The 24,224-nt window shown below is 47.3% G+C and overlaps 1 protein-coding gene across 17 annotated transcripts in view; it reads right to left on the minus strand.

Annotated features, from left to right (window-relative positions):
• The window catches only part of CAMTA1 (calmodulin binding transcription activator 1), a 324,887-nt gene that overhangs the window by 14,003 nt on the left and 286,660 nt on the right, over window positions 1-24,224 (minus strand). For 11 of the 17 annotated variants that reach the window (XM_055705087.1, XM_055705074.1, XM_055705075.1 and 8 more), the window contains 11 exons: window positions 13,183-13,322; window positions 12,742-12,938; window positions 12,315-12,393; window positions 11,124-11,439; window positions 10,210-10,733; window positions 8,843-9,030; window positions 8,177-8,423; window positions 7,629-7,700; window positions 6,664-6,684; window positions 3,264-3,457; window positions 2,997-3,071 (listed from right to left, as the gene is read on the minus strand). In XM_055705087.1, coding sequence (XP_055561062.1) covers window positions 2,997-3,071; window positions 3,264-3,457; window positions 6,664-6,684; window positions 7,629-7,700; window positions 8,177-8,423; window positions 8,843-9,030; window positions 10,210-10,733; window positions 11,124-11,439; window positions 12,315-12,393; window positions 12,742-12,938; window positions 13,183-13,322 — 2,053 coding nt within the window. Of the gene's footprint in view, window positions 1-2,996; window positions 3,072-3,263; window positions 3,458-6,663; window positions 6,685-7,628; window positions 7,701-8,176; window positions 8,424-8,842; window positions 9,031-10,209; window positions 10,734-11,123; window positions 11,440-12,314; window positions 12,394-12,741; window positions 12,939-13,182; window positions 13,323-23,058; window positions 24,152-24,224 lie in introns of those variants that run through there. The other 6 variants (XM_055705080.1, XM_055705081.1, XM_055705083.1 and 3 more) reach the window with 4 other exon arrangements.

The following is a 24,224-nucleotide window of genomic DNA, read 5'->3' on the forward strand; positions in this document are numbered from 1 at the left end:
TTTTCATCAACGTCTACACATCCATTGCTGAGAGAGCTCCAACTGCAGAACCTTGCTCATTAACTCTTAAAACATCTGAAAAACCATCTGAGCAGGCAACAAGCCTAAGTTCAGGGGGTCCGAAAACACACGACCAACATGCCTATGCACCCTAGATCCTCAACCAGACAGGAATCATGTTTGCACTACCAAACCTTTGTGCCAAAAAGCTAATAAGCAAAACAGGGCAAGACGACCATTTAAGTGGTTCTGAATGCTAGCAGAGAAAGAGTTCTCATAATTGGCTTAAAATAGACTAATTTAAAGTAGGAAAAAACACAACCAGCTAGAGGGTTGCCAGAGGAAAGCCTGAGTAAATTGTGCCTAAAGGCTACAGAATAAGCTCTTACTAAGAGGCATTTATTGGCCCAGCAACAGAATCTGCTTGTGAACAAAACCCCAGGTTAAACAGTTCTATCACTTAAGGCTGAATTTCTGAACTTTAAGAATTTACTGCCTTTTCACTTAACTCACTATCCTTACAACAGACTGCAAGTGGCTTTTACACCCTCCTCCCCATCTCTGTCTATCAGCTGACAGAAATCTGCTACAACATCCTGTTTCTTTGATGTTCCTGTGCATGCTCTTTTTTCCTCACTCCCTCAGATTTTCTAAAAATATCTTCATTTCTATCCCTTGTACTGACGAGGCACTGTGTGGTTTTATAAGTGGCTCCATCATACCATTTTATGCTACAAAGCATTAAATAACATTAGATGCTAGTTGTTATGGCTTGCTTCTGGATGTTCAGGAGCTTGGATGGCTGAAGTGTTTCTTTACGGAACCTGGGGCCGCCTTATTTGCTTGTTTATAGCAGCAGTGTGCTAATTTTGAGCATTTCAAGAGGATTCCATGATGAGATTCCAACAAGCAGTACTCCTGAAACAGTGTGTGGGGCTGTTAGCCTAAGTACATCATCACCTGTATCCCATGTGAGCATTGCACAGGACGCACAGTAGACTGAATGGACATAATTAGGAGGCTTATACAAAGGTAGATTTAAACTTACTTAACATGTATGTTTTATTACTCTATCCTTAGAAAGAGGTAAGCAAGGAAAGTCAAGCAGTGAGGAATAAACATAATTATTAAGACACAGAAAATTCAGAAAGCTTGAAGAAGAGCAGATGAGAAGGAAGCAATTCCCTCATCTTCCCCCCGGTATCCCGGTGCACGTGCAGCACAACTATGGATGAATTCCCAAGTAACCACAACCGCTAACAAAGTGCCTATGGACGCAGACAGGACTGCACTGTTGCAGAAAGTCAAGTACTGCACAGTGTGACAAGCCAGAGAGAAGCTACTGACAATGGATCCCCCTGCCCTGCTTCTTTGTTTTTATTTCTTGTCTATAAACACCCAAGACCTGATCTCCCAGAGATGCACAGCACTGACCGTGCTGCTGAAAAGAGAGAAGACTGATGAAGGAAAGGGAAGGGTCCTGCCTGCAAACCTCAGCGATGCAAACGAGTAGGATCTCACTCTGCAAAGGAAACAGGAGATGCTGAGAAAGAGGAAGGCAATGAACTGAAAGCAAGGAAAACTGCTGGAATCACAGGCAATTTAAGCCCTGGAGAGTCCTGACAGCTGGAGACTTAACTGAGCATGGCTGAAGCGCATGGCACATCCTAGACACTGATGAGAAACTCAGGGATACAGCTAGTTGTGAGATATTCTCTGGGCTCGTGAGAGTCAGCTGTTAAGAGCCGTGGGCATGCTGACCCAAAGCCTCCAGGGATGTAAACGGGCACGTGGCTTCCCCAGGGACTGCCCGACAAACACCGTGAAACAAACCTCCTCTTCACATGCCCTGCCGAGAGCAAGAAGCCACTTGTGCTTCTTCATGAACAACTGTGGCTGTTTCAAGTGCATTTGGAATTGGCCTGGAAACTATAAAGCCCTCTTTCTTGTCTCCACATGTGTTATTCCCGATTGAACCTGCAGGTAAGACGTCCCTCCACAACATGAGCCACACTGACCTCCTGCAAACTGCAGCTTTGAAATCCTACGAAAAGGACTGAGTCTATTTCTAAAATAAAATTTATCACGTGCCTCTGCCTCTCAGAGCTCTCCTTGCTCAAACATCACTGGGCTGAACTAGACATGCTTCAAAATGCATCAGGTTTGACCAGCCCCCGAGTGGATGAAATGCATGTGTGGTGAGAATGGAGGGAGCAGAGCCAGAAACATCTGAATTCACTTTTGTCTAGGCAAAGTTCCAGTTTGCAACCTGATCATATATGGGACCCTTTTCAATGAAAATCAAAACCAGTGCCCTGCGTGTAGCAGAGTGCTGGTACGGTAGCGCTCGCTGCCACACGTAAGCACTGTGGCAAGCCTGCGCAGGTTCCCACGCTGGTAGGGAACAATTCATCTTCATGTCTGTGTCTGTACTCCCAGCTTACTGACATGTGTGGAGTGGCTGATGTGAACTAACTTGTCTACTGCTCTGCTGGCACATTCCACTCATCTACATTAAAAAGAACCCGTATTTGATGAGAGTTTACCAAATGATCCTGTGACCAAACTAAAGGCATTTCCAGCGTACACCAGATGCTGTCACATTTTGCGCATTCCCACATACCACGAATGCTTTGTGCAGCACTTACAAGCTGTAGCTATGATTCGTTAAGTTTTTTTCCAGACTTCAAGTCCAACTTTTGTAGTCATGTGCCTTGCTTTGCTCAAAGTTTCCTTATTCTGTGTTTGCCCAACACAACCTGGGCTGCTTTACCATATCAGCAATGAAGCTGAATGTGATTCTCTTTCAGTAACAGTCCTAAGTTAGAGATTTCATTTTTGTCAGTGTATCCTGGAAGCAGCTGGGCTTCGTTGATTGATTACAAGATCTGTAGTGAGCTGATTCTAAGATCCTTTATATTGCACTCATTGCTGACACACTTGAATACTGTTGCATTGCTCTAATGAAGGGCAGATACCAAAAGATAGTGTCATACCTGTGGCGGCAGCGTCGTAAAAACCGCATAATCTTGCGAGCAGCTTGATCCTGCTTCTTGGTAAGCAGACTGCTTCTAAACACAAAAAACCCCAACACTGAGGTGTAGGCAAAACTGGGGAGAATAATACTAAATGCAAGAATTATTATCCTACGAAACACTGGTCTTTTCCCACTGGCCTTTGTCTGTAAATTACAGCACAGCCCTGGTGACTGTAAAAACAATATATGAAGATTCCTGGTAGAATCTGACATCCCACCAGCTCACCTGAGTTTCTGTTGTACAATGGTGGCTGCCCGACGGTTTTGCCTCCTCTTCCCACATTCTTTGTAGCTGCGATAGTACTGCTGGATCAGCATCGCGGCTCGTCGGCTCTGCTGGAATTTTTTCTGCTCATAGTAACTTCGGAATTTGCTCTGGATGAGAATGGCAGCTTGCGTCATCTTTTTATAAAGTGCATACTAGAAGAGAAACAAAGAGAAGCTGAGGCGGTCCAATAAAACCAGCAAGAAGCAGGTTCCTACAGTGAAAGACACTTGTGCCACTAAGACGTGATGAGAAGCAAATGAGTATCTACTCACTGATTGGGAACTGCATGAGAGAAGGGTGACAGCAAACTGCAACAACTGTGAGACCAGCTGCAGAACCCAGTTGGCATCAAGAAAGCAACTACCTGTTTTGCTGCCTGTGGAACAGTCTGAGGGGATTTGTAGAATCATAGAGTGGTTTGGGTTGGAAGGGACCTTTTAAAGGTCATCTAGTCCTCCCCCGCCATAAGCACGGACATCTTCAGCAAGCTCAGGTTGCTCAGAGCCCCGTCCAGCCTGACCTTGAATGTTTCCAGGGACTGGGCATCTACCACCTCTCTGAGCAACCTGTGCCAGTGTCTCACCACCCTCATTCTAAAAAACTTCTTCCTTACATCTAATCTAAATCTACCCCCTTCTAATTTAAAACCCCCTGGCCTACTGCAACAGGTCCTGCTAAAAACTTTGTCCCCATCTTTCTTATAACCCCCTTTAGGCACTGGCAGGTGCTGTAAGGTCTCCCCGAATCCTTCTCTTCTCCAGGCTGAACAACCCCAAACTCTCACAGCCTGTCCTCATAGGAGAGATGCTTCAGCCCTCTAAGTATTTCTTTAATATCTAGCTAGCAGACTCTACATATACATGCCAATGACCAGATCCAGCTGTACTGTACTTATGAACAACTTTGGATCAACTGGAGCTGATCCTGAGCTGTTTTTACACTGCTCCATATTTGTACTGCCGTGGGTCTGTGTTAGAGATAACCCACCTGACTACACTTAGAGGAATTGTCTGTTTCCCTTGCATATAGAAATTTCATTACAAACTTCAGGATTGCTTATTTCTCTGCAGCAAAATATGCCCAACCAAGTGCTTGTAAGGATAAACCAGTGAGTGCATAAGAGAAGATTAAGTGACCACTCCAAAACGCTAACAAATTAACTAAAACCAGAATACAATTTTTTGTGTCTTCATTTAAAAATATCTGTTAAACAAATTGCTTTACTAAGAACTAAATTTGCTGGTGACAAGCGTGTGGATATACCTTCTTAGGACAATTAACTCTTAAACAGCTCATTTCTTGTTTCTATGCCATAGCACAATATTACAAAAGTTTTGATTGCTCATGTATCTATTTAAAACCAAGCATTTAAAATGGAATAACACACAATTCTAATTTAAAAAAAAACAGAACCAAACCCCCAAACCCACAACAGTTAATTAAGCAAGTCTAATACTGAGCCTGTCACAGGCAAAACTAAATCTCGTTAGAGGTTTGTAACAAGCATCCACTGAACTTGCACATTTGCATGAGCAGTCACACACATCCAAAATTCCCTCTAGCACTTTACTATTTCTAGCCCCATGATTCCAAATAAAGCAGGCACAAATGCTTAAAAAGAAAATCTTCTTTATTCTACATCCTTTTCCTTTTAAAGCACACAAGTAGATGGCCGCTTAGCAGAAATCATATGCATTCATACGTATTTTTAAAAGTCCTTTATAAGACGGAGATGTAGAATAATGTATAGATGATGCATCATACCTCTGAACTAACACTACAGCAGAGGTTTTCAGTGTTTATCGATCTTATTTTGAAAGTTCTTACACTTTCAAAACTTATGTGTCTTTGTTCCTGGATATTTTATCAGCTATGACTTTGCTCACTTTATCAGACAGATGAAATGCAGAAACAGCAGCACTGTGCCCTGTACTGGGTAATGGCCTAACACATCTCAATGGAGTTTACTGTCTACTGGGGAAAAAACCCTGAAAAGCAAACAAACACTCCCACCCCCACCCATCACCCCAAAGCAAAAAACCCTCCAGTATCATCACAGACCACCATTTACCAAATTTCACTTTTTGGAATTGAAGCAGTCATTAGGTGCAGTTATATTTTGCCATTATTAATTTCCATTGTTTTGTTTTGTTTTCAACATTTTTAATTAAACAGACCAGATTGTGGTTTTCAATTAGCTATTTTAAGTTTAAGTCCACTCAGGGCTGGTCATGGTTTTCCTTCAAATTTTTAGCCCAGATGGGACTTCTGTGGCTGAGTTACAAACCCCTGAACAGAAGGGTTCAAATATGAAACCGTGATGTGAGCTATGACTGTTCAAATCTAGTCATAAACCTGCGCTGATCTCAGCAATACGGCAATGCAACAGAGGAATAAGGCATGTGAAAGGGAAAACAGCAGTCACTGGATAGACTAGACCCCCAGTGTCTTTGCATTCAACTCTAAGACCCACTTAGCTGATTCGCTGCTCTCTCTCCTCTTTTTCCCTCCAGCTGGGAAGAGGGTAAACGGAGAAGCCCCCTACCCTCCACGAAGTGCCAAGCCTCAGCTAGTACAGCGGCCCCAGAAAGCTCAGCTTGCTTGTGCTGATAGAACAAGTACTCTGACCGATACACAACCACAGTGGCAGGAGGAAGCTGTGGATGGAAAATCACCCTGAGGACACATTCTCTCCAGGAAGAGCATGCCTTGCCTCCTGGGCAGCTCTGAGAAAAGCTCAGCTGATTCTAGTATCTGATGAGAGCAAGATGTGGCACAGCTGGGAAACCCATCTTTACAGTAGAAAATTATTGGCTGTGAACAATTTAAGACCAGCATCAACAGCCATGCCTCCAGCATGAGAGGCAACATACATCAGGTAGTGGTCTTAGGAATTCAGGGCACAGGTATTTCAAAGATGAATGTTCAGAATACTTTGGTAGGCAGAATGCAGAGGATGTTGGCTGCATCGGTGGGATAAATGTTCTGTAACAGCAACAAGGGAAAGCTTGTCCTCTGGAAACTGGCTTCAAACCTTCCCCGCACCTTAGCCCATCACTGCTTATGAGTACCTGTAGAGGGAGGAGACTTTTCTTTTTCCCTTTTTTTTTTTTTTTTGCATTTTTTTTTTTGCATTTTTGTATTTAATTGTACTACTACGTTGATACGTTGTAGCACAGCAGCCCCTACATATCTCCCGTAAGGTTTGGTTTGCCAGTGACTTCTCAACCACAGGTATTTATTAGAGGACACTATTAAAACATTTCTTTAAATGCCAGGTTCTCCTGGTTTATATTGAACATGAAAGTTAGTGACCCACGGGGAACTGTTTCCAAAATAGTGTTTGTATTTGTATTACCTTCAAGGCTATCCAAGTAAGCTTAGGGAGAAACAGAAAAATACACAGTTAATGTTAGTTCTGCAAATAAAGAATGAAAAAAATAAAAACCCCAAACTATCTTCTTTCAAAAAGAAGTGATTCCAGGATCCAAGACAAAGCAGTTTGTCAAGCAGTTTTTGAAAGGAATTAAGCTTCTCTATTACAGGAAGCATCACTCCAGAATAACAGCCATGTGACAGGTTGAATGTGAATCAAGATGCAGTCACCTAACACTAGAAAGGCTTCCCAAATAAATGTTTTCGAAGGTTGTAAAAGAGCACAGGCATCTTGCCTTTCACTTTACGTAAACACGCCGCCAGGTATCAGACAGCTGGAGTCTAGCTGGGCATACTGAAAAGAGGGATGTGGGCTCTAGTCCCCACAGCAAAACCCAACCAAAAACCAACGAGGAAAAAGCAAGAGTATCTTCTTTTTCTGGGGTTGAGAACTCAGCCTAAAAGCACGTCTCCAGCTAGAGTCTGGAGAGCAGTCTCAGTCCTGGAACAACTCGCATCAAGTTAAAACACGTGACTTCCCATAGTTTAAAAGTTTAGTATGTGCAAAATAAAACAACTTATTTTTCATCTTCGCCTTTATCAACGGCAAAACCAACTTCAATTTCACAATGAAATTTGGCAAGCAACTAGTCAGAGAATAGTCTCACCAGGCTACAGCATGCACAAAGGCCAATATGGAATGCATCATTGCCCTCTATCTCATAGCAAAAATGCAGGTATCATCACAAACAAAATCCTCTCAAGGATTCCCTCCAAAATTAAGATTCAGGACATGAATTTTCTTCCCTTTTCAATTTTGCCTGAGCAGGGTATTTCATGACTGCATGCTGAAAAGCATACAAGAGGAACAGTGGGGTAATTCCCATCACAAAGGGCTGTGTTCATGGCACTTACGTGTGCTGCATAAAATTTCACTTCCTTGATTACCTGTTTGTATTTTCGGTAGCAACGCTGAATAACAGCGGCAGCCACCTCTTGCTGTTCCCGGAGAGGACGACCCTACACAGAAGGAAGAGGCAGTAAGTAGTCAGAGTACACCAAACACAAGACAGATGATAAGTGGCTCACAGCAGCTTGCAGGGCACCTGCTTCTAGATCTCTCCTATCAGCGTGACCTGCTCCGATTCAGGTCTAGGCACTTCTTGTTTCTACTGTCAGTTCATGTAAGGGACCAACCCTCAAAATTGATCTTTACACCAAGCAGGCAACCAACCAGAACCGCTGGGGTATATTTTGAGGATATGCTTTATGAATGCTGTTCCAGCATGGAAGGCATGCTATGGCACAGCATGCTCTCTCCAGTATGGCAGCTGCTGGGTAAACTTTAACAAGGAAATGCTAGAAACATTGAAAAGGTTATGAGAGAAATGGTATTTTTGTCCTGGGAGAGGGTATTATCCACACTTTGGTTTGTAAGAAATTATACTACTCTTTCACCCCTAACAAGGAAGACATTGGACATTTTGGCCACGTACCTTGTATTTCCTGAACACTGTCTGGACGAGTTTGGCAGCTTCATAGAGTTCTCTCTGCTCATGATCAGACAGAGTTAACTGTGCAAACTCATTTTCTACCTTCTCGCTGGTGGATGCACTCAGAAATTCAGACCAATCTGCTGCTGAGGGAAGGCTGGGTTTCTCAAAACCTATTTCACTGATTGGTGAGCCTGCAGGGCTCAAGCTGGTGTTCGAAGAAGGGGTCAGGGGTTCACTATACAGATTTCTGAAATACCAATCACAGTAGGAATTATTGGCTCACAAAGCACCTGGGCTGGCATCACAGATAAAGACTACAACATTTCTGAGTTCAAGGCAGGCGCCCAAGCTCCCCTCCCTCCCTCCCTCCACGCAGCATCCCACATTCCTGAGCCTGCCTGTAGTAGTGCACCGCACAGACTTGGCGCTGGAAGAAAAGTCAGACCCTGCGGCCACTTTCCCCTCCTGCTGCATGCACTCCCATTCTTCCATGAATCTGTAGCTGTGCTGGCAACGATACGTTTGACCATGAGAGTGTGGCTGGGCTTAGAACACCAGCCTTGAGTCCCACTGAGAAACAGCATCTGCAGCCTAAAGAAATCGGTACATGCTGCACAGCCTTCAGACTACTCAGAAACCCAGAGCATCTTCACAGCTCTTACTGACCTTATCTGTGCAGCACTCGGCAGATGATCGACATCAGCAAGGTAACTGGCCAGCCAGCTCATCGTGGTGCTCATGGCAGCACTGTCCGTCCTCTCCACCAGTGGTGACTCCATTGGCACAAAATTCTCCCGCTTGATCCTGTCAGGCGTAGCTTCAATAATGTGCTCTGCAAGTGTCATCATGTTCACCTGGGAAGGAGGAGAGGAGAACAAACTTTTGCTGCCTGGTATCAGGAGCCTTGTGCTTGCATGCTACAGCCCAGCTTTAGACAGACTGCCCCATTTTCCCTAAACTTGTGGTAGCTGGAGCCTGCTGTTTGTCTCAGCATGGGAGACAAATTCATTAACCAAAGCTCATTTGCTTTTCTGTCTCTTCTGACAAAGCACTGCAGGGTTTCATATTCCCCAGACCTCTTTTTTGTTGAGTGTATGGGGAGCCCAAGAGATCTGGTGAAAGGTTTATGTCATTGGGCGTTTGCTGCACGCTACTGACAGTGGTCACTACTATCTTGTTTCTAAAGGAAAAATGATCTTGCCACTCTTTGCCAAGAAGTGCAGTAGAGCATGACATGACAATAATGGCACATCAAGAGATGTTAAAATCCTTGGGATCACAAGTTTGTCAGGAATCCTTCTGAACCACATCCCCCTGCCCACCAAGGTTCAGAAGACTTTTTAATACAGAGGTCAGAAAACAGTTCTTGTTTTACAAAGATCTGCTTCATCTGCGTCACGCCAGCAAGATGAGATGTTTAGAGGTGCGAAGGCAGTGCATGTAGGCTGCCCTCCCGTTACTCTCTGTGCTCAGAAGACCAAACACAGTATCTTTCAGCCAGTGACTATTTCTCATTGGTCTGCCCTGCTTCTGCTATTTCCTCTATTCCACAGCTGGCGGGATCTTTCCTTCCCCAAAGCCACTGTTTCTCCCCTTCTCCACGCTCATCTCCTTGCCCTGCAAAGTGCAGTGGCTTGGCCCGCAATGACAGCACTGCCTCTCTCAGGTCGCGCTGCCTCTGCAGGGACTGCTTCCCAGCTCCCGAAGGACTGTGGGGCCACCTCATTCGCCTCATTTACTGACGTGACCAGGAGGCTCTGCTTTTTCCTTTTAAAATTGCAAATTTTATGCATTCTGTACACTGTTGAAGCATACACCAGTGCATGACCCTAAATGCTAACCATTAGCCTTTGTGTCTGCGTTGATACCCTTTGAAACCAGAAGAAAACATTCATTGATTGTACGGCCACCTCCTTTCCCAGAGCACAATTCAGCCTCTAAAGGCAGCCACAGAATTTGCTCACAGTCAGGCTCCTCTGTGCAGCCACCATGTTCTCTGAGACTGCTGATCCTGGTGCAATGGGTATGTTTACCTGCAAGTCATCCATGTGGTGTAAGCAGTCCTCATCCCCTGCATTGTCCCTATAGGACAAGAGCTCTGCATCCACCATCTCCCTGTCAGCCATCATCAGCACGTTCATCTGCTCTCGCTGGCGTAGCCGATGGGCTACAGTGTCCTTCCCCAGGGCAGCTCCCTTCTGGCTCCCTGCCACCTGCACTGCAGACACACCAATATAAATGTCTTTTGGGTTCCATTTGACACCTGCTTGGCTGCCAGAGCCTCGGTACCCAGTAACTTCTGGGATGTGCTGGGAGAGCTCCCGGCCATAGTCCCTGATCCCTTCACTGGGGCTGATTGTCTCAGTGGTGGATTGCTTGGAGCTGGAGTTCTGCTTCCTAATGCTTGGCTGTTCCAGGCTCAACGCAGTGGAAAGCAGCTTCTCTTGCCGGGCTTGAAAATATTCAGGGCTCAGCTTATGTTTTTTGGGTGCAGGGTAATCTTTCTGAGTCTCACTACTGTAGTAACTGGAAGGTTCTGATCTTGGTCGTCTCAGCTCTAGAAACAAACAGATCAACGGTCAAAACAAAGTAGGCAACCGGTGTTCACTGTAGGAACTACAATAGCTTCTGCCACAGAGCTGCAGGTGCAAGTTTGGGCCATGCCCTAGGATACCTGACAGTATGTGCAAAGAGAGTAACTATCACCCAGGGAGGATACTACCTCAACCACTCTTAAAATACACACATCTTCCTAAAGCAGGCATTCACTCCTCTTCCCGATGCTTATGCAAGTGCATGGAGCGGGTGACAGAGCCCCCACCAGAAAAGAATTAAGCATGGACAGCAGGGATACAGGTGGCATCTGCTGCCTAGGTGAGCCCCTTGTCCCCAGGTTTTCACATGTCAAATGTCAGCAAAGCAGTGCATGCCCTCAGGGTTATCTTACCTGTGTTTGTACTGGAAATCACAGTGACTCCCTTCTGAGGCTCCTGAGAGGCAATAAGCTCACTGTGCCACTGGGACACCCAGTTCTCTGTGTTGGAGTCTGTGCTCGAGGGGCACTGAATCCTGGGGGTTTGCCCAAGCTGAGTTTGCTCATCTCGCTGCAGCTGCTCCAAGCACTCTGCCAACTTCACGTGGCCCCGAGACCGGGCAATGGCCAGTGGCAGTCTCCCGAGGGAGTCAGGAATAGAGATGGCTCGGCGGTCCCACTTGTACAGCACGACGGCTGCATCCATGTGGCCCAGGGCGCATGCCCACATCTAAAAAAGATGACAATTGACCTACTGAGTGACCTGCCTTCTCCTTTCTTTCTTGCTAACACAGTGGAGTCTGGTCCCCAGCTCATGGAAAAATCTCTCTGATAAGCAAAACCACAACATGCTTGAACTCCAGCAACTGGCTTCTATAGATGTCCTGTCCCAACAAAAGGCCATTACAGAGGATTAGATGCATGTTATTCTCTCCTGTGACAGAGAAACCTCCATCTTCCAAATGAAGCTGACAGTCTGACAGCTTCTTAATTAGCAATAAATGTTTCTTGGGTTTGGATTATTTGGTTTTTTTGGACACTGGCATCACTGCAGAGACAGAACAGCCTCATACACAAAGGAATCTTTGTGATCAGAGATCACAACAGAATCTTTGTGAGATCAAAAATGCGCAGACAGGACCAAAGGTTGGGAACAATAAAACCAATGCTCTGCCATTGTAAATTTGCACTTCTGGTTCCACCTGCTTTGGCTTTTTGCTTGTCTAATTCTCAGTCATGATTCCAATGACTAAGATATCGTAATGACTTTACAACCTCTACAGTCCATTAGTCAAAGAGAGCAACCTGAAAGAAGGCATGGAACCTCCTTTCCCCAGCACAATAGTGGAGACTGGATTCTGGGTACAACTCAAACCAGGGCTACCTGTCCCATTTCCTCATGTTACTCAGTGACGAGCTTCCTCCTGTGTAGCCTCTCTCAACAAAATGCCAGGAAGCTGATAGTGCCATGTCTTACCATTTACACAGCAAGGACACACAAGAAACATCTACTCTTAAGCATGAAAGCCATTAGGAAAATAACACACCAGGAAGAACTCCAGAGGGTCCTCGGACTCTCTCAGAAATTTCAGTCTCTGCTCTTACCAAAGGAGTGCAGGAGAAATGATCCACATTCAAAGGGTCAACTTCCAGCTCCAGATCAATGCTGTCTGCATGTTTGGTGCTGCAGAGGAAACAACAGAACAAATGATGCTCCGTAGCCATGTTAGGATCACTACCTAACTGCACAGTTTTGCCCAGTGCACCATACCACAAAGAAGTGGCCACGCACATGCCCACAACACACATTTACTATGGATGGTGCCCCCACCAGAGACTTTAAGAGCATGATACATCCAGTGATTGGACTCGCTCTCTTCCAGAGACAGGGCCTGTCAGATCAGGGGACAGGAATAAGTTCAGGGATTTGGCTGTTTGTAAGGGACACCCAGAAATCTGAACCAAGCGGAGCTGACATATGTTTCTGCCATGCCTGTACTGACACCCAAGAGTCCAACGGGCTGGGTCTTACCGCCATTTGATGAGGGTCTGGATCAGTGTAGCATAGCCCTGGGCAGCGGCTAGGTGGAGCAGTGTCATTCCTCGGAAAGTCTTTGAATGGATCAAGTGTTTGGACTTTGCCCAGCAAGCACGACTCATCATCTTCTCGCACACCACCACCACGCGGCTCTCAAAGCAGCTGCCCAGTGTCCCAGTCCCAGAAACGCACTGAAACACCACACACATCCCAGTTTAACCACTGAGGGGAGCTGCAACCTGCCCTGAGCAGGCAGCCTTCCACTTTCAGAAGTACTGAGACAGTGGCAAACGTGAGTGAAAGCCAACTGCTGTTAAAAGACACCCACAAGCCAGACTTGTTTAGGAAAAACGATAATCCTTTCCAATCCCCCCAAAACCAAGCTCTGGCAAGAAAGCATAAAGGTGCCATGTCTGGACACAGTGGGGGTCATACCTGCACCTGCGTTCCTCCGTTCCCATTCCCATTGCTCCCGCCTCCTACTCCTTGTTTGTGCTGCTGGGAGCCTGTCATTTCAGCCATTCTCCTCTCCATCTGCTCAAGTCGCTCCAATATTGACATCCTGAACTGGTTATCTAGGTTGGAGAAAGCCAGAATAAGGACATTTCCATAGAATGAAAGCTCAGGTTTTGGCAACCTACTGCAGCAAGCCACTAAGCTATCCTAGAAGTCACACAGAGCTGCTTTGCTTGGCAATGCACAGGGACACTTGCCCCGCAGCATCCTAGCTCTTCAAGTTCCTGCAGCAGCCCTTTGACTGCAATTCCTGAGAACTTCCTTAAGGAAAACAGATAGAAAAATGAAAAATACAGGTGGAAGATGGATCCCTTCCCTTGTGATTCCAGCCGTATCCACACAGTAAAGTACTGGGGTAACGCAATTTCTTTGAAAACACAAGTAAACCCTAAGCAAATACAAGCATTCAGACATCATTTCAACAGGATCATAGCTGTCAAAATACTCTTCCCTTTTAGAGTCAATCCCCCTATTTTACAGGAGTCCTGAATTCAGCTTGACTGGCCTCCTAAAACCATGCCTTGATTCCTCTGCCTCCTTCCATGCTTAGAAAAAGGAGCCTTTAAAGGGCAACTGCCCCAGCAGGCTCCCTTTCCTGGCAAACAGCTTCAGCCAAGTGTCAGAAACAGAACTACCGGAGATCACAGACTACAGGCACTGATAACCCAGTAACATCATTGTGAAAAGCAGTACAACTCTTGAGCCCTGTGGTCTCTGCAGAAGTCTAAAAGCTGTATTAATTACTTTCTCCTCACTGCATTCTAACCTAGCACGATGATACATCTACCAAGGCTTGATTAGCGGAGCAGGGAGATTTAGATACAACCTATCTAAATAGATAGGACAATAAAATAAATAAATAGGACATTGCTAAACCTGACGCTGTAGAAATCAACTCAAGCAATCTTGTGTTTTGGGCCAGTCAGTGCAGCTCAAACTGTGGCTGCAAACACGGAGGGCTCCTGTCTCGTGACCCATGAGGGAGAAGCTTTGTGTAGCTCATGTGAAGCTGGGCCGGGTAATTTTGTGGATAGGCAACATTTAATGAATCTTGCTATCACGCTAACAGTGTGCATAATAAACTGTGGGGAAAAGGACAACTGTCATACTGCTTGGTTTTATGCATCTGTGGAGATGACGTGTTGGTGCAGAGCACTGATAAGCTTAGAAGAAAGTGCACTGACAGCAATACGAATATGCGCATTGAAATGAACAAACTCTGATCAAGTTTTGAAAGAGAAAGTCTTCTCCAAGTGGTTACACGCAAAGTCCTCCCTGGATGGTTGCAGGAGTGCTTGTATACTACACTCTGCAAGGCACAACTCTCACTACAGGGTATTAGAGATACAGATCTCTGCTGCGCCACGCTGAAGACCATCCTGCAGACCATCGGTAAGGGACAGCTCAGCCCCACTGGCTAAAGACATCCCTTTCTCCCTAAGAAGCTGCTGCAGCCTGGCAGCAGATGACATCTGCTCCCTTCTGACCAGCTCCAACGGGCTGTAACGCAGCATCCCACCCTGGCAGCTCCAGAGCCAGGGACAAAGGAGTGCGGCCAGCACCCCCCTCTAACCTCATTTCAGAGGTGAGCTCACTACGGTCTTGTTTTGCCTAGTCTGAAACATGATTACTTATTATTAGTGCCTTATTAATAATTCAGTCGTCCTGTTAATTGCAAAGCCTCTGAGAAAGCAACTGACAGTTACACAAGGAACTATTTGTAACGCAGATGCAGTCTCCAGGCCCGTCTTGAGCTGCGGTCAGCACGCAGCAGCAGCAGCAGCAGCGCCAGTCGTGTTTTCCCAGCAAGCCTTTGTTCGGGAGTGCTGCAGTGTGCTGCAGTGCAGTCCATGTCGCTGCCTCCTCCTTCCCCATTGCCAGGCGGAGCACGTACGCTGCAGAGACTGACAGAGACCTGGCATCGCTGAGCCATCCCCCCACTGCGGGCCTGTGCCAAACACAGCTACAACAACTCAGGCACCAGGAAAAGCAGCTGCGTTTGCCATGCAGGTCAACGGCTCCGTTCGGCACATTTCACACCACTCTCTCTGGCTGGGTGGCCAGCACTCGCGTTTTATTAGAGCTAAGAGTAGCAACACACACAGGGTATTGCAGCTGAGCCTTCAACCTCCTTTGGGCAGAAGTAGCTTCTTTTTAAAAGAAGAAGAAACGTGGCTTGTTAAAGAGCAACAAGCCTAGGCTGCAAGATGCTAGGGATTTGCTCCTACCCATTTAGCTGTCAAAGAGAAAAATTATTCTGTACAGCCAGAAACAGCAGGAGAAAACAATTCTAAGTGAGATGCAGAAGTAGACTGTGCAGATTATTGGGGTTTCTCCCTATTTTTTTTTTTAAGCCGAAATCACTGTGGACCAGAAACGGAGGGCCCCATGTTTGTGTCTGTTTTCCAGGCTCTTCAATTTCTAATGAGTGAAGCCGCCACTTTCCCTGATACTGAGCTAATGACACTGAGCACTTCCCGGCACTTTTTACCGGAAGACTGAAGTTACTAAAAGTAGGTCTGTCACCACTGCTGTCCCTGGCTGGGCACACTAAAACAAAGAAAGAAAAGGAGGGAACTTTTCTTAGGAAACCAAATTTGAAACAGCATCTAGTGCTCCGACATATTCCTATGCAGACGCCTGGACAGTACTCCTGGGAAGTATTTAGGGCAGGACTACCTGATTTTAGGTAGCAGAAGGTATCTGTTTGACTTAACAGCACAGACATAAACTCATCAGAGTCTTAAACCTGTAACCAGCATCTTGCCACAACAACAGTGTTTTTCATAGATGGTTGTAAACCGCTGCTCAGTCTACAGGCAGGTCAGAAATACACCACTAAAATGGGAAGTGGAAACAAACACCAACACAGAGCAGAGAGCCCCTTCCATGTTCAGCAGAGACTGCCAGCACCTACCCAGCAGCAGGGTGTACCCTTGGATTAGAAAGCTTCAGGCAGCAAATAAGGTAAGTGGGGCAGGAGTGCATGGGAAGTATCTCCATGCTGCCTATCTTCCAGGCGATTAACCTTGCTAGCTAAGCAGCTAGGACAAAAGAACAAAGCCACAACTGATGGCAATTTCAAAATTATTTATGTATATACCATTTTCATAATAAATTCTGTGGTTATCAAGTACACCAAGGTGTCCCCTTCAAAAGTGACTGGTCACTTGAAGCGTATGCACTGTGCTAGTCTAGCAAAAAAATATGAAAAAAACCCACAAAGGTGGTGGGGAAAGACCTAGAACAGGAAAGGGGTGACAGCAACTCACGATGCTGCAAGGGCTGGTACATCCTCAACAAAACAAGGACACCTAAGCGCAGAGGAACCGCCAAAGGGAAGGACACCTTCCCCCAAGGTTCCCCCTGGCCTCGGCAACGAGACAAATGACAAACGGTGGCTCCTCCTGTTCCCCCCGAGGCCTGGGCACACTCCAGACCAATGGCATTTGGACCTCGGTCAGCACAACTCACACACTGCTAATAAGCTGACAGATGCCTTGCCCAGGGTGCAGCGAGAACACCACACGTCACTGTTTGTGTGGAAGATCCCTGGGTCACTCAGCTCCACAAAGAGCAGATCTCCTTCCTTCCTGGCTTGGAGCAGGGCCACGGAACCCGCTTGCTGTCAGTTAGGCTCCCAAAAGTAAACCACATATGAATACCGATTCCTACAGACTCTCCTCCTGGTGTACTCCTGCAGCACCTCTCAGGATCATTTTAGAAGTCAACTGTCCATAGGCAGGTGAACTTCCAAACTGTTTTACCAGGCTGCACTAGTCCTGTGCTGTTAAAATAAAGTTACAAAGAATAAAGATTATTTTGTACCATGAAAACTTAAGATTTTGCAGGGGCCTAATTAAAGGGCAAATCTTTACGTGACCTCCTAGGCATCAATATTCTTTAAGTCCCAAGTTTGCCAGTCTGTATCAAAACATTATCACTCCTGTATTCTCAGCAACAGGATTTGGCCAGCTTCATCCCTAAGGACAACAGCATAATGTTGAAAATAAAAGTACAACTGAAGTCACAGAAACTGGTGCAACATCTTCCCTTTATATAGTCCTGGGTTCAACAGTGTCAAAACAAAATCAGCTTTACTTACCATGAGTCTTATGAAATACGCCTGGTTTATCTTTAAAACTGATGTATCTGTATTCGTGTTAGCAGCCAATATAGAAAGATGACTGCTACAGCCACGTAGGAGGAACCAGGCAGAAAGAAAACCCCTCACATTTGGGAAGCAAAGGGGTTGTGCTTTCTTTTTTGTATGTTGTGTGTGTTATGTACTAAATATAACTGGGATCCAAACCAAGATCCTCCAGCTCAACAATAAAGGTACCTGATGACACCACAACACATTCTTTAAGCAAAATACGACGTTCCATCACAAAAGAAAACAATGTTTTCTGGTAAGGAAAACATGACAAAACCTGTCCCAGTCCTGCTGACTCTCTAATGTGTTTTCCTGTGAAAACCCTGATTGCCAAAAAGCACTGCCAGCAGAGCCCAAACACCACAAACGGGATGAAAATAAATTGCAAACCAAAAAAGACAAGCTGTCTGCAGTCATGCAATTTACCTTGCAATAACTAAGAGATGGGCTGTAAGAGCCATAGGGCTAAACGTTACAGGTATTGCTCTCAGAAGTTCAATACCCTTTATCCCTTATTATTTATTTTGCTAGTCACACATTCTCTGTCTTGCTTACTTCAAGGGTCTGCAGAGAGCCACCTGCTTCACAGGCAATGAAGTTACAGGAACACAGCTTCCACATTCTTGTCTTCTATATTCAGAAGACCTCAAGACAAGCGTGTGTCTCACAGTGCACTGAAGGCAAGAGCTCAACAGCATACCAATCATCAAAACGAGCTTTTCTCCTGCTGCTAAAATCTAAACAGCCCCAGCCCAGCACAAGCAGCTCTTTTGCTCTGGAAGCACCCTAACTCTTTCCAAAGGCAACAAAGATGCACGTGGCTACAAACATATCCACATATTTGTGGTATTACCCAAGGACTCTGCTTTGGATGATACAATTTCAGACTTTTTTGTGAGCCAAAAAATTGCAAGTTTTTCCATTTCGTGAGATCTCCCATTACATATAAATCTGAAGAAACATTACAATAACATTTAATAACATGTGGTTAAGAAACCACAAAGAAGGTTTCTGAAGCTGTTCTTCAGGGCTGTGCCCACCAAAGGTGATGAAAATGACCACATTTCTCTATCTCCAAGACACCTCATAAATTCACAGAAAACATTCTGAACATTGTGTCTTTTCTGGAAATCATTCTATTCTTCCTCAAATTTAACAACAAAAATGTAACACCAAAATTACTTCTGTTACTCCTTTGCACAGCAGGAAGAGGTGGTGGCTGTAGGTCCTCAGAGCCTGTTCTGTGAACAGCCCAAGCCCCGGCAAGGCAGGAGAGCCTGGTCTCGCAGAGCTTTTCCACCAGCAGCTGCTTCCATCGGATGGGAGCTCTGAAGCTTTTGTGATCTGATCGATGGAGCCACAATACTCCACCCCTCTCACGCTGCACCTCCTGTGGAACTCTGCAAGCCCCAAGCACACCCCTGGCTCACAGGTGAATTTAGGGATCTGTTCCATCACACACAAAGCCATTTTCACTGCCATTGTCCTCAGCCCTTCACAGGGGAGCGAGAAGCTATCCCACGGATTCAAAACCAAGCTTAGGAAACACAGTAAAACTACTCATGGTGGTATTTCTTTGCAGGGTCCAGTCCTCCTGAGAAAGCCAGCCGCTGCAGCGTTGTCAGGGCTGGGATGCTCCCCAGCGCTGGCAGCGAGGGCAGCCCGGCTGTCCCAGCAGGGAGGAACAGGAAGGAGACACTTGGTCAGATTTTGACCCGCGCTAAGAAATTGGTTTGAATTTCATCCTCATTTCCCTGAAACATGAACAAACATTTGAGAGCAGAACAAGCTTCTTTTTAATTTGTACTCAAGGGAGCCTACTACTGATTACAGTCACGATAGCAAGTCACGGACAAAACATTTCTAGAGATGCAAAACTACTCTGGTACTAGTCTTCTAAGGATGCATGGCTATTTACACCAGCTGGCATTTTACAGAGCTACAGCACGTACACTTGCAGTTACACCCAGACAACCTGGATATAGTTTTGCACTGTCTCTTTTGGCAGGGTTGCTTTAAACCAGTGGTGTTTTCTTAGCCCAGATCCCTTCACCAATGAATTTAAAGCAGACCTGCACCAACAGCTCTATGAGCCATCATGGCAGGCACAGTGAATGGAAAATGCAGTGAGCAGAAAGGTTAATCTAGTTTAACTCCAGACTCTGGAAGCCTCACCTCCACTTTCTCCCTTAGCGACCTCCATTAAATACTGAATTTCCTCAGTAAGAATCTAAACAGATGCTTGCCATTTACACGACAAGTTTTCACTGGGTGGCTGCAGAAGCACCTGCCTTGTGAAGGCTGCTAACAGCTTGTGACAGCTCCTGATGGCATGTACCCTATACTAAAAGGGTAGCTAAAACGCAGCACTTGCATAGCAAAAATCTGTATGAGGTTCACAAGGTTGCTACCAGGAATGCATGTGATTATACATCAAGTGGGACAGTTCCAACAGAACTACAAAAAGACACTCCATCACTTCCTTGCTCAGCCATGTGGTCCCACCAGCAAGAGGCAAGACACTCCAGACTTTGGTAAGGGTGGAATCCCCACCCTAAATGCTACAGAAAAGCAGGGACCAAATCTGGGGGAAACTGCTTGTGCTGCAGATCATAGTTATAAGCATGATGCTTCACCTGCCCTCTCTGCAACAGCCCACTCCTCTCATGCACTCCCCCCCCCCCCTTCTAACCCAAAGATCTCTTCCAAAGACACTGCATTATTTCCCTTTCTGAGTTATGCATGCACTGTTCCCAAAGAGCGGGCACCAGCTCAAACCATTGCCTCCTGCTCACACTTTATTACAAAACACAGTAAAGCCACACGTTAGCAGCCACTGAGTCTCAGATCTTGCATTTCTTTGTGCGGTAGACGAAACACCACTATGGTCCAGGTACAGAGCTAAGAGGATACCAACACACAGCAGTAAGTGACAAGACCTCCTTTGCTTGACAAGCTACGTTTAAGGAGTTACACAGAGGGCTGCTTTTCTAATCTCTGCACACTGCTTTACTGGATAAGTAAAGACTTCCTTTTGCCAAGCAAGCGTCAACCAGCAAGAAACTCTCTGTACCTCTCATGATGGGGAAGTGAAGCCAGAGCTATTACAGAGGAAATGCTGCTTTGCACTGGTGAAAAATAAACCAGCAGTTCTTAGCAGTGAGCAGCATCTATACCACTTGCCTCTGTTTTTTGAGGGGAGGTTGTGGGGTTTTTTTGTTTGGTTGGGGTTTTTTGGGTTTTTTTTTTTTGTTTTTTTACAGTCTCACCTGGAGGTCTGTTTTTTTTGCCATGCTGCACAAGCTAAATGATAGGCAGCATTTGACTGGAAGGACTAAGGGATGAGGGTGCATGATCTCTTCTTGCACATTCCACTGGGGCAGTTTCTGCCCAGGATATAATTATTTCCCCACAGACTTCTAAAGACTGAACTAACGGTGCCATGCGAGATCTGCATCTGCACATGTTCCCAAGTACTGGCCTTAAATATTCAAGAGATAAGAAGCTACTCCGAGGGCACTGGCTTCTCAGCATGTGCAGTTTCTGTGTTACAACATTCACTGTATGAACACATGCAGACCGAATGTAACATATGTGATAGCTGAGCACCATAAAAAAAAAAAAACCAAACATGCAGCGCAAAGACATTTTTCTGTTTTGCAGAGCAAGACAGGTACACCATGTTCTCTCATCCAGTGCAAGCTATGGGTGGGGATGGAAGCAATCTAAGGGCATGTCGCTTCTCGTAGTGCCACTGCTCTGTTCCTGTTTTACAAATCATCTGTCACTTGCCTGTAAAATCTTGCTCAATTCCTCTATACAGTAAAAATCCTGAACACCTTCCATGCCACAGTATCAATTTGATCTGGTTTAGTAATTAGTTCTGAGGTGTCGTCATTGTAGGAACATATATTTCTGAAATGTAACTGTAGTAACATCCTCAATGCATCTTACAAAAAAACTCTTAGCTTTTTGTACCGATAGCAGTAAGCTATCACAGGTCATGCTCTCTACCAAGAAATATAAGCACTTAAAATTTTTAATTAATATTCTAAGACATCTGTGCCAGCGAGGCAGGTCACTTCCAGACCTTTTGATAGTGTGAAAAGCCACAACTCCCAAAGCACAAGATGAGGAAAACACTACTTACACTCTAAGCCTAAGCAACAGCTGAACAAAGTCCATGCTTTCACAGAAGAAAAACACTGCTGGGCACAGGCAGGAATAATGATGCAATCCAGACTGGCACATATAGCCATTGTCACTGATTTTAAGCCATTAATCCACCTACCAAGCAAGACTTCTTATCGGCAACGCTTCATAGTTCTTCCAAAGCTGTAGGACTTCAGCTATTACTCACAGGCCACCTGGGACTATTCTGTTCCCCTCTAATCCCCAGAAAGGGACGGTTCAGGCTGACTTCTCCCCGCACCCCCACCCCCCCGCCCAGGCTTCTCTTCCCCAGAGCTTAAGGACAGCAAGATTGTCAATACTATCCAGGAACAGCTACTTCAGCAAACCAGGGAAGGTTTTAGACACACCATGTGGACCTGATGTATTTTAGAGGTCGGGCAGATTGCTAAAGATGTCACTTCTTGTGCTACTTTGTAATTTGTACAAAACCAGTTGGCTGCCTAAGGTCACTCTCTGCATCTCGGGTCAGAAATTGGCTGTGCTTTCCCGTAAGTGTCAACACTATGAAAGATGTTGTGTTTGTGCATGTACGCAAAGAGCAACAGCCTCGCAGGACATGCTGTGCTGCTGCTCACCTGCACAGTGCTGCTCACTGCTCATGGAGACTCCCTCCTCCACGGGTTACATGCTAAAAGAGCTATAAACAGGAAAAAAAGCACCTCACAGGGCACTATGCAGTACCTGTGCTATGGTACTGCAAGTACGATAAAAACACTGACCCAAGTTTTCTCTCACAAAAATTGCAAACATAAGAATCAAAATATTCCCTCAGAAATCACCAGACAGATGAGCAGAATAGTATCAAATAGGCTGTTTGCTGCAAAATCAGGTAAATAGCAACTGCTGCAAGCTACAAAACTGTGAAACACTAGAACGGGTCAGCAAAAGGGACCGAGATCTCCTTCGCTGGAAGCATTCAAAAAGTCAGACACCAGTCATCTTCACCCCATCCCTATACTGGGAGTGGCCTACACCGTCTTCTGAAGTCCTGCTCTTTTTGATGAAGCGCTCTGCAAAACAAGTTTTGCAATAACCTGGCACGGAGCAGGCGCGTGCTTCAAGCATCCCTAAGCTCCCCAGGGAAGGTTTGGGCTACTGACCTCATCCTACAGCGTACCGACTCAGGAATGCTAGACTGTGGAGTTAGGATGCAATCTGTCCTTCTGCACACGTGATGCTACAATAAAAGTGCTGTCACAACTTGAGCTTGTGTTGTGACATTGCCCTGGAAGGACTGGGGGCCAACAAAGGAGGGCGAGCAGACAGAAACACGGCCGTGTCCCACAGCTGGGGGCACAGGGAGAAGAAGCGGGAGGCACAGCAAGCTTAAGAAGGCACGCATTTACATTGTAATTATAGCAGCGTGACAGACAACACAGAAGCATGCAGATTTAAACCCAAACAAATACTGCACAAATAAAACACATCACCCTTGTAATACTTACTGGAAGCAGTACTTTGTCACATCTGCACATCCACTTGCAAAGGGTGGGGGTCCCGGACCCCTCTGTAGTACCTCTACCTGCTTCCAGGTAAATAAAGCGACACCCCTGACACCAGAGGACTGACCTGGGGGTCTCCAAAGGCATCAGCGGAGGCTCCAGCCAGCACCCGGCGCAGACCCTGCGGCAGGGGCGGACACAGCGGGCTCGCCCCCAGGCCGGGCTGTCGCCCTTCGCATCCCCGCAGCCAGCCGGGGCTCCTCCGTCCGACCGCGGCGCCGGCGGGATGAGCTCTGCCCCCGCCGCACCTGTGCGAGCGCGGCGCTCGGGCTAGCGCCCGCTGGCCTGCCCCGGCACCGGCCCGCCCGCCGCAGTGGCAGCCGCCGCCGAGCGCCGGGCGGCGGGCAGGGGCATGGCGCTGCGCAGGGCCGGGCGGCGGGGCCGCCCCGGGGAGAGGCGCGAGTCCGGCCACACCTCGCCCGCCCCGGGCGCACCGTGCCCGCCCGCCCCGGGGCCAGCGCCGCCTCACGGACGGGTCCCGGGCTGCCGCCCGCCCAGCCTGTGCGGCGGAGCCTGCGGCCGAAGAAGCGCGGGCGCGCACGGCCCGCAGCCGCACCGCTGTGCCGGGCGGCGGGTCAGGCGAGGCGGGGGGAGGCCGGGAGCCGGCGGGGCGGCGGCCCCGTTACCCCCGGCGCGCCCGAGGGCCCATCGCCGCGCCCGACACCCTCTCGCACCCGCGGGCGCCGGTACCCGCCCCGGGCCGCCCGGACAGCGGGACTCCGCCGGGCTCGGGCCGCCCGGAGCCCGCCGCCCCGAGACCCCGCCGCCGGGCGCTTCGGCTGGGGCTGCCTCGACGGGGAGCGGGAGGGCGCGGGAGGGCGCGGGGTCCCGCCGCCGCCCCTCAGCCCACACCGGGGCCCCCCGGCGCCGCCATAGCGGGAGAGCAGCCCCGTCCGACGGCCTCCCCACCCCGCGCTCAACGGCGGCCCGGCGCGGCCAGGGGCGGCGGGAGGCGGCTGCGGCCGCCGCCTTCCATTGTCTGTGCCGGCGCGGCCGGACGGGCGGCCCTGCCCTGCCCTGCCCCGCTCCGCTCCGCTCCGCTCCCGCCGCCGCCGGGCCCCGCCCCGCCCCGCCCGCCCCGGGCGCTGACGTCACCGGCCCCCATTGGC

This window comes from Falco cherrug, chromosome 3 (assembly GCF_023634085.1).
Source record: "Falco cherrug isolate bFalChe1 chromosome 3, bFalChe1.pri, whole genome shotgun sequence".
In the NCBI taxonomy this organism is placed as follows: Eukaryota; Metazoa; Chordata; class Aves; order Falconiformes; family Falconidae; genus Falco; species Falco cherrug.